This window comes from Drosophila teissieri, chromosome 2R (genome assembly GCF_016746235.2).
Source record: "Drosophila teissieri strain GT53w chromosome 2R, Prin_Dtei_1.1, whole genome shotgun sequence".
NCBI lineage: Eukaryota > Metazoa > Arthropoda > Insecta > Diptera > Drosophilidae > Drosophila > Drosophila teissieri.
In genome coordinates this window covers 16,692,480-16,709,162 of record NC_053030.1, presented here as the reverse complement: position 1 = coordinate 16,709,162, position 16,683 = coordinate 16,692,480, and the positions used below count along the sequence as shown (strand labels likewise).

General features: G+C 45.7%; 3 protein-coding genes across 5 annotated transcripts; all 3 read right to left on the bottom strand.

Annotated features, from left to right (window-relative positions):
* Positions 1-5,198: 5,198 nt before the first annotated feature.
* LOC122613352 (U-scoloptoxin(19)-Tl1a) lies at positions 5,199-6,603 on the bottom strand. Of its 2 annotated transcripts, none has more exons than XM_043787485.1 (3): positions 6,346-6,601; positions 6,137-6,286; positions 5,199-5,834 (listed from the first exon to the last, which is right to left on the bottom strand). In XM_043787485.1, exons 1-3 carry the CDS (start codon positions 6,455-6,457, stop codon positions 5,713-5,715), a joined length of 384 nt encoding a protein of 127 aa, XP_043643420.1. In that variant the 5' UTR covers positions 6,458-6,601; the 3' UTR covers positions 5,199-5,712. The 2 variants fall into 2 exon arrangements, with proteins under 2 accessions (XP_043643420.1, XP_043643421.1); XM_043787486.1 differs by having other exon boundaries at positions 5,697-5,994; positions 6,346-6,603.
* Positions 6,604-8,041: 1,438 nt separating this feature from the next.
* LOC122613531 lies at positions 8,042-12,865 on the bottom strand. Its single transcript, XM_043787744.1, has 3 exons — positions 12,554-12,865; positions 9,500-9,679; positions 8,042-8,724 (listed from the first exon to the last, which is right to left on the bottom strand). The coding sequence occupies exons 1-3, from the start codon at positions 12,594-12,596 to the stop codon at positions 8,312-8,314; spliced, it is 636 nt and encodes a 211-aa protein (XP_043643679.1). The 5' UTR covers positions 12,597-12,865; the 3' UTR covers positions 8,042-8,311.
* Positions 9,556-16,622, bottom strand: LOC122613530. Of its 2 annotated transcripts, XR_006325694.1 has the most exons (4): positions 16,387-16,622; positions 15,549-16,330; positions 15,261-15,486; positions 9,556-9,679 (listed from the first exon to the last, which is right to left on the bottom strand). XR_006325694.1 is itself a non-coding variant. In XM_043787743.1 (3 exons), the coding sequence occupies exons 1-3, from the start codon at positions 16,466-16,468 to the stop codon at positions 15,343-15,345; spliced, it is 1,008 nt and encodes a 335-aa protein (XP_043643678.1). In that variant the 5' UTR covers positions 16,469-16,622; the 3' UTR covers positions 14,522-15,342. The 2 variants fall into 2 exon arrangements, 1 of the variants encoding a protein (XP_043643678.1); XM_043787743.1 differs by lacking the exon at positions 9,556-9,679 and having other exon boundaries at positions 14,522-15,486.
* Positions 16,623-16,683: the final 61 nt, after the last annotated feature.

Here is a 16,683-nt window from a genome sequence, read left to right as displayed (position 1 = left end):
GGATATTTGGAGAAGCACAAAGGAAGCAAGGAAGCCGAAAAAATCCTTAGCGGCTATTGCAGTCGTCCTGGGTGAAATGGCGGAAAGTGGAGGAAAGCTGGCAAGGTGCTCCACTTAGCTGGGAGCTGCTTGTTGTGCCAATTGTAGTGGTACATTTACGCATTGTTAGCACATCGTAAAACAAATCTCATGAATATTACACAGATTTCTATGCCACCCGCTGCTTAATGCATTTCCAGCTGGGGAGCGGTCATGTTCTTGGCCTGGCTGCGGGTTATTGCCAGAGCGGAATCCTCAATCCGCAGCATCCGTAGCATCCGCAGCGTTATTCAGTTTCAGCCGGAAAGCAGGAGGATACGGAGGAGGAGGAGGAGGAGATAGCTGGGAAAGGATGCCCCCATCCTGTGCTGTCCGACGAGCGGTGCAGTCATGTGCAGGAATTAATTTTGCGATTACGCGTAATTACAGCCCGGAAAAAAGTCAACAAAGAAGGACGCGGCGGCGCTGGCAGGAGCAAAACTTAATTGCGAGTAAGTGTTGCTTAATACTTATTATCTGCACTCGCGCCTTCGCCCCGCCCCTTCGCCCCTTTTCTAGGGGCGTGCTGTGCGGGAAGGGGGCGTGTCAGCGGCATTGCCGAAACTTAATTGTTAGCTTGCCGAAACTTTTCGACGCGATATTTAACCCTTTACTTTTTGTTGCTAATTAAAAAACTTTTGACGGATAAAGAGGCACACAAAAAATGGAAAAGGCGATGGCAGCATGAAAAGCGAGCAGGCGACATAGATATACATTCTATATGTACGTACGTACGTATGTATGTATGTATGTACGTATGGCTACGCGTTGGTTGTTTACACAAAAGCAATCATACGCCACGTTGCCCCGCCCAGTTATCCCAGTTATCCCGTTTACAGCAGAGCAGCATCGTCACTGTCAACAATACGACATCAAGGCGGATTTCCAGGCATTCGGTACTCCGACTGCTGACTGCTGACGTTGCGTTGAAGTTTCATTAATTAGATAAAACTTTCTGCCATTTCCCCCTACATTGTTAATGACGCCAGCGAACGAGCTGCAAATTATTTGCACACAACAAAAGTCAAAAAGTTGCCCAAGTCGCTCGCGATGTTTGAAAAGAAGTCAGCCATGATATGATATGCCACCATAAAGCCAAGAAAAGAAGGTGGGTACATTTTGGGCAATGGAAAACTTCGCCCACCTGCGGCATTTTCCTTTTTATTTCGCAGATAATGAGAAAAGTCCAGAAAATTAGGTTTCAATTAAAAAGGAGCCAAAAGGGTACTCAAGCCACACCAAATCATACCAAATAGAGCAAATATCCGAAAATGAAAAAAACAGAAAAGAAATAATCAGCCCACCCCGTTTTCACATTCAGTGAGCTAATCAAGGAGCGAGGTGGTGAGCAAAGAAAAACCGGAAACGCCGTGCCAATCAAATTAAAAAAAAAAAGGACCACATCAAGTAACCCCGGGTTGGGATGCGAATGGGAAAAGATGTAAGACATGGATGAGTTCCTGCGAATCCTGCGGAAGATGAATTTTTAATTTGTTGCTGTTGCTTCCCGTTTTAATTGTTGTTGACAGACTGAGTGACTGACTGACAGCGTAATTTACAATCCTTTTTCCCCACAGCCAGCTTAGAAACTCTCCACTTCGCCCGTGCCACACGAGTGATGGAAATTTTAATTAAAGAAATTGCGGCTAATCCCGTTACAAAAAATGAAGATTCCGCCCCAGGTGCCAGCACTTCGGTGTGGCTACAATACAACCCAAAAAAAAGTGTGTAGCTAATTGTGCGGGAATTTCTAAGGGGTTAACACACAAACCCATCTTTCCATCTATCCATGGAACCATGTACGCATGAATATGGCATTTGTATATCTTGCATACATCAAAAGGTGGAAACGACATCTCCGGAAAAATCCTTGCCTCTCTGGCTTATGGAAACATTTCCAATTTCACTTTCATTTACTCGCTTTTAATGGTATTATCCACAAAGGGGGCTTGTTGTTCAGGTGGCAGGTGGCTCGGGGGGTGGAGGAGAGTGGGGGAGGTGGTTACCCCCTAACTCTTTCATATTTGTCAAAGGATTTTGAGTAATTTCATTTTATGCCATTTGCACATCAATTTGCATCAAAATTTCAAATTCGTAAGATGGTTGAGAGGCCACCATGGGGTTTTGTCACAATGTGCCTCTTAAAAGTTTAGTCCCATGACTTAGCACACTTGAAACTATTTGGCTATAAACTATATTATCGATAATAAAAATCAGAAAGAGTGCCAGTTCCGGATTATAAGCCACATTTATATGAATTTCTATGAGTTGTTTAGCTTATCTGTATCTATAATCATTACTCCCGAAGTTGTTTTAATGTATTTCCTGGCACTTAATGTTATATTTTTGAGCTATACTTTTCGAAATCACTGTTTGTGTGTGGTTAAGGAAAATGTGATGTCGTGTTGACATTGTGCGGACCATAAAACCGGGTTTACCTAACCCAAATATTTGGCAGCAAACAACGCAGAGCTTAACCTGTTGATCCTGGACAAAAACGAGTTTAAATACTAGCCACAAAAAAAAAGAATCAGAGCTAACAAAATAATTGAAATTTATGGCCAACAGCTGCTCGAAAAGCAGCTTCCATCACAATGGAATGGCCATTATTTCGGTTGTATTAAATGATGGATTATTTGGACGGTACAGTTTCAGACAGCTGCAAATTGAAACCCTCATACATTTTATTGCGATGAAGTAAAGATTCTCAGCGCATAAGAAATTAACTTAAAAAGTCATTTTGCTGGCAAAAGGATGAGCTGCGAGCCGGGAGAAAAAACGATTAATTGCATGAGGAGCTCCGTCGACCCCACGACAACACGAAGTGCACGCGGCCGTGAAGTGCATATCCTGGATTCTCCATAAGCCATTGACTTGCCACATCCTTTTGGCCAGGCCCAGAATCCAGGATACAGCCAGCCAGCCAACCAACCAGCCATCCAACCAACCAACCAGCCAACCAACCAGCCAACCAGTCAGCTCGGCATGTGTGTGCCGTGGCGGATCCGTATTTTTTAATAGTGTTCCGTGTGCCTCTTGGCGTTAATTTATGCCACAAAATCATTTTCTTTTATACTCTCCACACTACCAGCCACATGCGAAAATAAAAATTAAAAAAGTGCAAAATATAAAAAGGCAAAGGACGAAGGAGCGGGCGGGTGCGGCGGAGTGGCATGGAGATGCAAATTGCGTTGCACTGGCCGCAGGATATGAGACGCAAACGCCAACGCAGTTTTATGTCAAGTGAAAAATGAGTGCGAACTATGACATGAAATATGAGCGTATCTGAGCCTTATCCCCAATCCTCCAGTGCCGGTGCCCAAATCCCCTCCATGCCCCCCATGCCCCACCATGTCATCCAAAATGCCGCACACAAAGTTTTATTAGTTTCTCTGTGTCGCAAATGCGACACAAATGAAAGAAAATAAATCGGGATTAGCGCGCAAAAATGAAATCGAAAACGTAAACAAATGCAAAGAGTGAAAAAAACGCTAAAAAAAAACGCTACAAAAAACAAAACAAAACACATAAATAATTTATTATATGCCGTGCCGCCCGGTGATGATGAGCCGCCCTGATAAGCAGCTCACGAAAAAAAAACCAAAGTACCTACAAAATATTACGGACGAACTCGACTCGGCACCGATCGGATCGGATCGGATCGCCTGGGCTTGGGTTTGGGCTTGGGTTTTGGATTGGGTTTTGGATTGGGTTTCGGATTGGCTTTCGGATTGGCTTTCGGATGGGGATTGGGTTCGAGTTCGGGTTCGGGTTCAATCGGCAGCGATTTCTGCCCGCAATTACTGCACAACTTATGCAATCTAAGACGCAGTACGGTGTTTTGATACACGCTGATTTACTCAATTGTGCCGCATATGAATGTGTGCAACTATGTATATAGTACGGCACATAGTACACTCCGGCCGGAATGCACACGCCTTGATTCCGCTCCATATGCTGATATAGATCGCGAATAGTGTCCGGACAAGGCCGCTGGTTTCACTGTCACTGGCACTGGCGGGTTAAGTGCCGTGACAATGAATTCGATGCAGCGAGAGTGATGCAATGCACTCAATGCAAGGTCAGGATATGTGCCTTGATGGGAAGAAGTTCGAGACATGTGCCATCTTTATTCACGCTTTTCAAGCTAGCTAATTTCCCTTCTTATCTAAAGGTGTGAGCTTGAAAATTTTAAAATAGAACAATAAAAGTCCAATATACGAATATATGAGCAAAGTTCCTGGAACTTAAAGATTATAATTTTAAATTTCATGCAAGCAAGATTCGTATAACCGCAGGGAATATGCAAGTATACCATCAGCAGTCGATTTAGTCATGGCTTCATATTCAAAACAACTAATATATGTATCCATACTAGCTACTTCGCACTACCAAAGTTTTCCCCATAGGCCCATTTCATTCACGTTTTCCGCAACTTACATTCCACTACGCCCCATCGCGATATAGACACATGTTGGCGCCTCAATGCCGCCCTGCATACGAATTCATTCAACTCAAGAGCGCTGGCCAAATCAAATCGAACTAAACTTAAGTGACCCCGTCGAGTGGCCGACCGCCCAACTATAAATAACCGAGTGGAATAGGCGTCCAAACATTAGCAATGAAATCATGCAAACCGAAAGATACAAAGATACAAACCGATTTCGGGGAGTACAGAAAAACAAGGCATGCGCGGCACATGGACGTGGATGATATATCTTCGCGATGCGTGGCAAGGTCGTTTATTTCGGTTGAGAACTGTTTGGAAAATATTCGAAACTGAATTTATAGAAGGCGGTCCATGGAACGAAGTGATTTTCGTGATTTGAACTTGACATTGAATGCTGGCGGAGCGATAAGCTGTTGTTTTCAATTGCCATCTTGTGATTCACACACGCCCATCATCTCTGGAATTAGTTTGCCGATGATGAGGCCATTGTTTTCATCCCCAATCCCGATTTGGGGCACTGCGATCATCCAACTGTACTTGGGGCACGTGACGCCTGAGCTCCCACATGATAAGGGGATCCGAGAACTGGGGACGGTCAGCTGACCATGCCCATATATACTTACATAATCCTCAGATACGTGACCGCTCGAGTGAGTAGAGATTGGTTTTTGAAAATATTTACAATGCATTTATTGGAAGCAGTCAAATATTTCACTTTGTCGGGAGATTTGGGGTTCTTAAGTTGTCATACAAAATTATTCGTACAATATAATTAATATACATATAGTTAAATAAATACATGTTTATGTACGGTGTGTGTGTGTGTGTTTGTGTGTGTGTACAGAGAAATAACACAACCAAATTAGTTTTGATACGCTTAACACTCAATTTTGCAAATCATTTTAATGTTACGCCTATTTTTTGATAAATATTATACAGCGAGAACTGTATATACATATAAATATAAATAATTCTTTGCTTTCAAATTTGTAGTCATTTGTTGAAAATAAAAGAGTTGACCAATATTTTTGGAAAATTCTAGAACTCTTGAATATAAGCATTAGGTATTTGAATTGTCATAATGATTTGCCCAAATTGGAGGTTTTTTTATAATGAATAACTGAGCGATTTGGTGATGCTGTTCCTCGGCACGGGTATGTGTGTTGGTGTGGTTAAGTATATAACTAAATCAGGACACAGCAGACTTGGCCATTCTCGCAATCGGTACCGGGTCGCAGGAGCCTCTGGTGGCATCGGTCCATGCACTGTCCCAGGTGTTCCGCACAGGGCGCTGGTCTGACCGGCACTGCAACGGCAACGGGATGACGTTTGACGTTTTTGAGGGCGACGGGACACACAGAATGGATCGGGTTTTGGGTGTTAGTGGCGATATTCGGGGTAAACGATGCCAATTGGATTGTGGTTAGATTTTTAGGTTTGCGAAGCAGGCGTGGAACTTGATCGGACTGATGGGGTTTCGAATATTTTTGGTGGGTTTTTTAGGATTTTTTTTGGGGGTTTTTGGGATTTTTTGGGGTGGTTTTTGGGTGGTTTTTGCAGGTTTTAAGCAGGATGGTACACACAGCAGAGAGCCAGCAATCTACTCACGTTCGTAGCAGCACTCCACGCCCTGTCCGGCACTCGTGGGACACAAGCCCTTGTTCGAGGTTGGCTCGATGCAGTCCGCCTCCTGGACACACAGTCCTCCGACCAGAACGCACTGTCGGTCATTGGGATACACACGCACACCCTGCAGCACTGCGTTGGGAATGGATTAAGTTGTGGTTGTTGTGTTCGCTATGGCCGCCCACACTTACTGTACCAACTGGGGTCATCCACTTCGTTTGTCTCGATGTTGGCCTGGGCCTGGTGCAGCACCAGGATGCTGCTCACCAGCAGGCAGCACAGCAAGCTCCTTCTCGGCGACATAATCGGTTAATCGGTTAATCGGTTTAAACGGCTGTACTACCGGGCGTATGCGTGATACGTCTAGAATTTCGATGCACTTCACTCGGGCAGCTAGTAATCCACTTCCTCTCGATGGCGCGGCTTGCGTTGGACTGATCCCAGCTAATTACGCCACAGAGGCTTTTCAACGAAAAATTACTTGCCCACGGAGAGTGGGAGAGTGGCAGAGTGGGAGACTGGGAGAGTAGGAGAGCAGCAGCGCGAGAGGGAGAAAGAGCGAGCGTTTTTGCACAACTAGCCGCGGAGAAAGGGAAAGAGACGGAGCGAGCGGAAGATCGGGACGGGGACGGTGACGGGGGCGGGGCGTTCGAAGAGCGGGGGCGACGGGAGGAAGTCGAGGAAGTGCGGTTCAATTGAAGAGCGTGAGAGAGTTTAGAAAATTGGCCAACTCCGATCGGCTTCATCCGCCTCAATCAGCAACGCGCTTGGGTACACGCAGAGAAAATGCGCGCTTGTTGTTATGGTGGCTGTTATTGTTGGATTGAACTTATCAGTGGTTAATATTTAACATCTATAAACGCCGTTGCTACACTGCAAGAAAGTAATAATATTAGGATTATTAGTTCTATGGCATTAATGATATAATGATTTGGTATACAAATCTTTAAGATATAAGAATGACATAGTTAGTACTGTTCTCTAATGATTAGATTTAACTACAGCTTCTTAGCATAGACAATTAATAGTAGTTAAAACTGCGAAGTTTCTTGCGGTGCTCTGGGGATCGCCCGCCCAATCAATGGACCCACAATCAAGCGCTCAACTCGGGCGACCAGCGGCAATCAGCGACCATCGGCGCGGAGCAAGAACAAGAACCGCATTGAGCGGGGCGTAACGTGATTTTACTGCAATCCGATCTGGTTTGGCACAAACATCTTGCTATCAACTGGCTACGCCAGCGCTGGGTTCTTGTCGGCGCGGTGTTTGTGTAATTTTCGAAAACAATTTGTGTGAAATATGTGTGTGGCAAGTAAACAAACGTTAATAAAAATCGAAATATTACGCATACGCCGCATTGGCTGTATGCTGGCTGTGCCCCAGAAAACAACAGGTCTGTTTTGGGCCAGATGTTACCTTCGCCCGATCTAAACAACGGCGGCTGGAGAGAAATGGAAATTCACTGGAAATTCGATCAATGAATGAACTGAACGCCTCTGACCCTCAGCACCTAAATGGCAATGGGAACGGGAAGTGCCCTATTTTTGTTTACTTCACCTGCCCGCCTATTTGACTTGGATAAACGCACGGATGGCACTTCAACTCCAGATCACCTGATACTGAATGGGGGAGCTTAGTTTCAGGCCTTGTCAATCCCAATCCGTTCGCATCAAGTGTAAGTCCCACAACGGAAAAGTTCCCCCGAACGCTTATCAGTATTCAGTTTTGAATTCGTTTCGCCAGAAAGCTTTCACCCGACCGAAGCAAAAAGGTTTTGGTCTTCGGAATGAGTTTACTCGAAAGCTTTTGGCCAAGCGCAAGTGGCCAGACATTTTGCCCCCAACTTGGAATATCCCCCATAAGCCGCTGATTAAGTTGAAAGGCGAGTTCTTGGAAATGCAAACATCCCGTTGGATGAATCATTTACGATAACGATATGATTTATTACAGGTAATTACTTATTCATCTAGTTTCAGTTGAACTGGCATTTGAATGCATATGCGCACAAAGATATCTTTCATTGTCAGTCTTTTTGTGGGGGGATCTTACGACATCTAATACTTGGCCCATTGCCATAAACAGCAAATATCACAGAGTCGGAATAGGAAGGCCAGATCCAGGTCAGGTCCATGGATCCACCGTCGGCTGGCTTATCGGTTAATCAGCGGACTTCTCCAGTTCATTGACGATGATCACATCGCAGGTGACTGCAGGTGGCAATGGGTTGGAAGTTGGGGGCGGCGTGCCCGAAGTTGGAGCACCCAGTTCACCGGCCTTGTTGCTGAACGGTATCACAAAGACACTCGTCTTGGCCGCGTGCTGCATCTTGATCACCGTATCGTAGCTGGGTGGTGCAAATTCACTGTACGACGGCGAGGGCGTGGGTGGTGCCCTCAGACCCTCGGTGGACTGACCTCCGGCGGGACGACGCCTCATGTCGCGGCATCTGCGATCCGAGCAGGCCATCAGCATGAAGAAGGCGGCCAGGGCCAGAAACGTGGCCACATACCACACAATCGTGATCACATCCATCGCCGTCTGGGATAGATCGTTGGGCGACTCGACGACAGCTGAAAGTGTTTAGTATTAATTAGTTTAGTGCTCGTGACTACCATAGGGTTCGTATTCATATTTTGGCCAAATCATAGACAAAACCCTCTCTAATTTGAAGCTAAGGCACAGACGCGACATGGAAATACCTAGAATGGCTAGAATTTCATCCCAGCAGCAAAGTTTACTGGCGGACAGCGGGTTATCAGTGGGTGGTGTTGTGCTTCCAGTCACGAATTGTGGGACTGTGCCATAAACTTTATGACGAAACTGCTCGATTCGCAATACTGTCGCGTCATCGAACTACGCTAATGGCTTAAATGGCCTATTGATAGGGGCTAACCCCAGTGGCGGGTACAGTAATTAGACGGGAATTGTTGTTGATTGCCGGTTTCAAGGGTCCGCTAAAACTGAGATATTACCGGTGGGCGAGTGGTATAGGGGTTACAAGTGTTTGTGGCTGTTATGGCAGCCTTCTCAACCGATCTCAGTTACTTTTACACTGTACTGTACTCAAATTGATTTAATTACCAGGGCAATTCATAGAAATTCGTAAAACAAGTGACGTTTTGCAGCAGTCCTTATCGATATAAATCACTTCAGTTTATTATTTAATATTGATAAGACTCTAAAAATACGGTGGTGATTCTACTCTACTCGCCTATATACTCAAAGGATCACTTTATTTGTTTTGGAATAGAACGAGTTACTAATACAATCGGAATTAGGCCATTTCTTGGGTCTAACTTGTCTCATGTTTTGGCGCATTTTGTGTTGCATCCGTCAGATACTCACTGTTCTTGTAGACAATAATCCGCGTGTTGTTCGAGATGGTATCGGGAAGCAATTCCACCTCGGTGGTTCCGCTGGCGTTCGTCAGGTTGTAGGGCAGTTGGCGGGAGGACTCGTTGAGAACTTTCTCCAGGCTGAATAGATAGGACTGGCCGTGTACGCAGCACGAGCTGGCGATGATAACTGAAAGGAAACAAAACCGCCACGGCGAACCAAACCAAACCGCACCACACCGAATCGAATCGAATCGGAATGGGACGGCAGGAGGGAGGGGCACGGAGCGGACGAGCGGTATTAGCGATATTATGGTATCAGGAAATCAAGACAGAGCGGTGGGCTCACTGATAGCTTATCATCGCCCTTTTGCGGCGTGCGAACGAATGGATCTTCCTCCAGGTGGGAGTGATCAAGTCAAACATCTTCATCGGCGACTGATAAGGAATCTAAATATATACCCAGTGCCAACAGGGTGTTTCCCCCCGCAAATGGATCGCTAAATAATCTCAGCCAATCGGGCGACTAGGTTTACGGCCAAAGCCACTTGGCGATAAGGCCCCACATGATGACGACCCGGTGTCTGAGGCGGCTTTTGGGGGATATCTCTAGCCCTGATATGGATGAAGCACATCTCCAGCCAGTGCGACTAGTGGGGTAGGTGTTAGCCCGGCCACAATGCTCGGACATTGTCTTCCTGGCTGCGGTTTGAAAAATATTTTGACGCACCCATCAAAACACAAACACCATAAAAGCCAGTTAAGCTGCCGCCAATAAAAACATGGCTATCTCATTTAGAGACCATTCGATGAGTTGGCAACCAAGTTTGCACACTTCTTTGGCGGCGGCCATATTTCACCATCGAAGGTGCGTTCTCTTTGCCATCGGGATGGATGGTTGGATGGGTTGGCCGGAGGGGCACACGGCACACCATCTCTTCTTCAGACCAAGTATCTTTACAACGCCCGTCAATTGCTTGTAATTAACTGATTGCGCACCCATCATTTCGCTATCAATTTCACCACGCAACTGATGAAATTTCGGTCGTACGAAATCGTTGACCTAGGTTGGGGATGTGACGAATCTCGATGAGAGCCAGCTGGTCAATCCGCTGAGCAATTGCTGTAGTGCCAGTACAGAGGAAAAGTTGCGCAACTGTTTGTGAGTTAATTCATACGCCCCGTTGTCTAGCCAAAAAGTGTAATTGCTTAATAGATACGAAAGGTGAATGAAGTGAAACACTTAAATCACTTAAATCCCTTGATCTTCCTTTATTGGGGTCGAAAGAGTCGTTGGGAAACTCCGGTCTGGAAAAAAGTAAGCTGAATGGAATTGTTGTGCTAATTTGTGATAACACTTTTCAGATTCATCTAGACCCAATGGTCATGTGAAAACAGATGTGGAATCTTCCTGCTAGTCAAGAGCAAATATTTTCCACACTGATAACACTGCAAGACATCTTCGGAGTAAACGGAATATGTAACCAAGTAATTAGGAGCAGACGTGGACAACCCTGTTCCACTTCAGTACGCACTAACAACTAGATTATGGCACTTGATATATGGCCGCTAAAAATAACTGCCAAAACCAATGTTTGGTTGCTGGTTTCATTCTTGGGGGAGAGTTTCCAGTAAACAGTGGATAATTTGTGCGGGCGGGTTCGCTTATTTATAGAGTGTCGAGTTCATGCTGATAAGGTGGCGGCAGTAAAGGAACGCATGCAAACACCATTGAAACCGCCAAACAAAACGAACCATGTGGAAGTGGAAATACTAGCGGCCACAACACAAAATATTAGCAATTAAATTCTAATTAGGCACTAATGGCAAAACGTGCTGGAGTCAACGTCAGCAATTCCGCTTCACTGCTGCGCTGGCACCTGTGCAAACGGAGCATTGGACATGGCACATGGTTAGGTATGGTAGGGTATGGTACATGGTATATGGGATCCATGGCTGGTATTGTTTGGCCCACATGCCATGTGCTCGGCTAATGTATCGGAGCCACAGATAAACGAACTACACGCGCCTTGAACGCGCTTTCAGCTTAAGAAATCGAATTTTGGGAATTTCCGTGAGTGGTTGCCATTATGCCCGGTTGGTTGGGTGGTTGGGTGGTTTAGTTGAGAGTAGAGTACACTGCCCCGCCTAATAACGTCATTTATCATTAGCATTTGGGGCTGGCCAGTGACTTTGGCTTTGGCTTAACCGGTTTTCATAAGTTGCGGGAAAATTGCAAGTCGAGATACCGCAGGCCCCCCTCTTAAAAGCCAGCCATCATCCCATATTCCACTTTAGTGAAATGTCAACGAAACGGGGGATTTTACTTTGATTCGCTTGGATGATCACATGTCGCCGGCTATCAGATCTTATCTAACGGGACCGGCAGATGACGGGATCGTAAAGACATCGTTAACTGGTTTACGATGTCTGGATGGAGGCGCAGGATGAAGATGATATGGTCTTGACGCCAAAAGTTCTTCAAACAGACGCCATAGGATATAATGGTATAATGGTAATTGCGTGTGATAATACTAGCTTAATAGCTATAAAGGAAATTGTTTTATGATTTGAAGAAGCATTAGTTGCACCAAAGAAACTGTTTCTTTATACTGAAACTAGCAAACAGGTGCTCAATCAAGCAACTATTAATCATAATTGACCGTTTAATAATATTTATAAGGCTTTAATGGCACGCAAACCGTCACTACTTACGCCAAGAATGAATTAAGCAATCAGTGATATTTCCTGTTTTTTATTTTAAGCATAGCTTAGAATGACTAGTTCTATGACATGATTGGCAATGCTATAAAAAAATATCTTTCCTATACGAAACGCGGTTTCATAGACCCATTCAAGCATTCCCAGCTCAATGCTCTTTACTATCGGCTTATTCGCGGTTTATTCACTTGCACTCAGCTAGAGTTTGTGGCAGTTCACGTTCACATAATTAGCATATGCTTGTTCGCGGCTTGCTCATTGTCTGCACATAGATACGAGTATATACATGTACATAGCTATGGTATCCGTGCATATATCCAGAGAAGGCCTGTCCCAGACTCACCTATTATAATGGGCAACATTGTCTGGATCCGGCTGAATTGCATGATGTGGCTACTGTTGCTGCTGCTACTGATGCTCAGGTGATTGGGAATGTGGTTTGCTTTTGGTTCACACACTTGTCGGCTTGAATTGCAATCAATGAATTTCCATAAATCGTTCACTTCACTGAGAATTAAGAATTGCACCGGGCAATTGGAGAACGGAGGCGGGCTTGGACTTGACTTGGATGCGGACTGACCGCCGGTATCGTCGAGTCGGGTCGGAATCGATCTTTCAGCTTCAACTGTGTGTCGCAGACTGAGCGAGTCGCTCGCTTTGCCGACAGCTTTTAGAGCCGGAGCTGCTCTTTCTGGTTGTGGTGGTTCCACTGCTGCCAGCGTCTTTGTGTGGCCCCCCGTGCGTATGAGTCACGCGCTCTCCGCCGGGCGAGAAAGTGTAGTGGTGATTCCAGCGACTGGCGGAACTGGTTAGAGCACCGTATATAATTGCTGGCCAAAACATCAAACAATACGCTCAAGAGGCGGAGGTGCCGCCGTTGCCACCGCAAAACCAATGAATGGTTAGAATGTGGTATGATCTCGGCTCTGTGGCTACGTTGATTTCTTACAAAAACCCTTATAAAGAACCGAATATTTATGTTTTTTTTTATAATTTTATTCCTTTACGAGCCAAAGTAACCACGCGGATTGAAAGCATGAGTAATAAATAACAGTTCCATTGCACTTAAAAGTATATAACATATTTCACCATATAGAAGTTGGACTGTACATATATCCAAAGTGACCAAATATTGATCTTGCAGTTCCAAAATAATCTTCTTGCTGCGCAGTTTATGCAAAATATCACTGTGAGCCGTAAAATTATCAATGCCCAAGAAGTGACAATGTGTCGCAGATAAGAAATAAGTGATAAGAAATGTAAATAAATTATCAACAATCTTGGTGGTTTCTTTCCCTGGTGAATGTCTTATGTGCACGCTTAAATTAGCAATTGATCCCCTTTCACCTTTGTATACATCCCGAATATCGGTTAAGGTATGAGCCACACCCCAGTTCGCAGATCCTTAGTTACCTTGGCCACTGCGAAAGTGGCTCGAAGAAGTCGCTCTGCTTAGGGTTATTTTTGGGCGTGAACTCACACCTACACGCCCCACTCCGAGGTGCTAATACGCTGTGAGAATTTCACGATCCGACCAAATGGAGGCGTCAGAAGAAGATGGAGTGAAACTTCTGGGTGGTCTGTGATTCTGGAGATGGATGGTTGAGCGGTCAAACTCCTTATCAGGGTGCTTGACACGCATTAAGGCCAATCTATGAGCGGCGGAGTGATTTGAGCTCGACCCTGAACTTGATGAATAGATCGATCGAACGATCGAGCGATCGAGCGGCTCTTTTGTGTGCGTGTTATAATTGGCACCTGGGCGTTATATATAGAGATGTATCCGTGGAGCAGCTACCGGTTGCCAAGAGGGCTGCACATTCGCTAATTGAACAGCATACTGCGACTCCAAGGCAAATTGGACAATTGTGGGCCGACATTGAACGGGGGCACAGATTGGCCAGCAAATTGTCCCGCTGCTACGATGGCAATAACCAGTTTGGTCAATTGTGACGAGTCAACGACCAGGCGACCCCAGCACGTGCCACATCCACCACGATCCATCGATGATGTACGACGTTGTTGTTGGTAACGGTAACAATGGCCAATCTAATTCGGAGCAGTAAGCAAACCAGAGTTGATTAGACCACGAATGACGCAGTGCCTCTAGTCGTGACCAAACGCCGATTGCTGGGCAGATGAGTTGATGGTGCGGGGGTTCGGATTGCCGGTTCGACAGGTTATTGGATAAGGCACGTGCTGATTCACGATGTGTGTCACCATGTGATGAAACCGCCACCCTGCAACTGGGGATGCTCAGCGAAGAGGTAAGAGTGAGGTAATGCCCAGCCGCACTTTCGCCACGCTCTGCTGAGATTTAGTTGGTTTATTTATCATTTAATATACGTATTTGAGTGAGTTGCGTGTGTATACATATGAGTTAATTGGCTTAAGACCTACTGACCACTACTCCGAACTTTCAGTTACATTGCAGTTACATGTGTGGAGTAAATACTGTAGTTCGTACATTATCTTGTGAGCGTGTGTGCCTACATCTTATACTCGAAATTGAACAATTGACACTTTCGGCCAGCACACAACAAAGAAATCTACAAGCGCGTGGTATTCTATGCGTACAAATACATAACATATACATATCTATGCAGTACAGAAACAGGTACAACTATGTGGAATGCTCGGCCTAGTCCTGGCTGGCCCTTGGAATATTTACGCTAGCTAATACAGAGACTAGTACTGTGTGGCTTTTGCTTTTGCTTATAAATAATTGATGCTTAGGTAAATAATTGATATAATTTCATTGAGTATGGTAATACCAGTGAGATTTCATCAGTGAGTAAACAATTTGCATCGCCAAAAGGCGGTTTCAACAGTTACAATTACTCAAATAATACGGAGAGTTGAACAACATAAAACTTAAATATATACACCAGTAAAACTGAGGAAATTCTCAGGGAGAGTATTCTGGAATATGGTTCAAAGTGAACACATCGAGAAAGATGTTCGATCGCTAATGCTAATCTCAAAACATAAAATCAGTCCTAACATATTTACATGGATTGCTGACAGGTTCAGATACGAGATACAATTACCTAATAGGACTAATACAACAAGTGTGCGATACCAAGTACTTGCTGATCTGGCACAAAGCGGAGCGACACACGTCGCGGATCTTTATCTTTCCGGGAACAGGGACTCATAGCTGGGCGGTAGATCCTTTGGCGTGGCGGGTTGCTGTTGCTGCTGGGTATCGTGCTCGTGCAGGACGCTATCGTCGTAGTGCACCGATGGTGGCAGCTCAATGGTGGGCACATCCGACTGGAAATGTGGTTGGGCATTAGTTGTGAACTTAGGCCAGGCCTCAAGCACGCTATACTCACTCTGACTCGACGCTGATTAAAGCGGGCAGCGGAGGCTTCGTGCGCCCGCTGCTGGACCGTAATGCAGTTCCAATACTTCCAGCAGATCCACACACAGAATCCCACGCCCACCATGGTGAAGATGAGCGACGTTAGCGCAGATATAGCCACATTGGCCGTATCGATCTCCGGCACAATGGCGTCGTGAAAGCAGGTGCCCTCGTCGCGGCACGGATACAGGCAGTTAGTGATATTGTCCCGTACAAAGTGACGCGAGATGCACGAGTACTGGTCGTTGGGCTCGCAAAGGAAGTCACCATTGAACTGGCACTCGGAGTGTGCCGTAAGCACCATGCGCAGCTCCAGTGGATCACCCAGTATATGACGCGATCGATCGATGAAGATGTGCACGTTGACCTCGCGGTCACGCTGGTCAAAGATCAGACGTCCGGCATGTCCATCAATGGAGATGTCGGTGCAAATGCGTTCGCTGGGCGAGCGATTGCCGCTGCTGAACTGAATGTAGTCGATGCACTCCTTGGAAACGGGGTCGCGCCGAAACTTGAGCCGCGTAATAATGGTGTAGATTCCGCGCGGCGGTCGCTCGCTGGTCACCACCCGAAATTGGCAATCGTACTTAATCTTGTTGGCCGTATGGCCGTGGGGCAGTGTCAAGTTCCACATTTGCGACACGATCGCTCCGGAGGTGTCTTCGAACTCCAGCCGCACAGTCGGATCGCCACGGAACGGCTTGGCCAGTGTGTAGAACAGTTTGTCCGAGCACATATTGTCCTGCAGACGAACTGAGCATTGGAACACCTAGTTATTAACAAGTGCTTGGCAGGATTTGCGCACTTACCGTTCTTGTAGGCAGTGGAAAAGGCCACCATCATGGCCAGTGGCCAGAGTGACCCGAATCCGATGCAGCTCTTGACCAACATGTTGGCGCCTGACTTTTCCCGCTTCCACACGTCCTGCGTGTATCCTTGCTGTTCTCAGGCGACTGTGTGCAGGTAGATTTTTAGCGTTTGCATTTGTTGCAAAATAATTTAGAAATTTGTTTATTCCATTCTGTGTAGTGTGACCGCCGCTGGTCTGTGAAAATATACCATCATTATGATTATCGATTACATATACCGTACCGTTCTGTTAACCG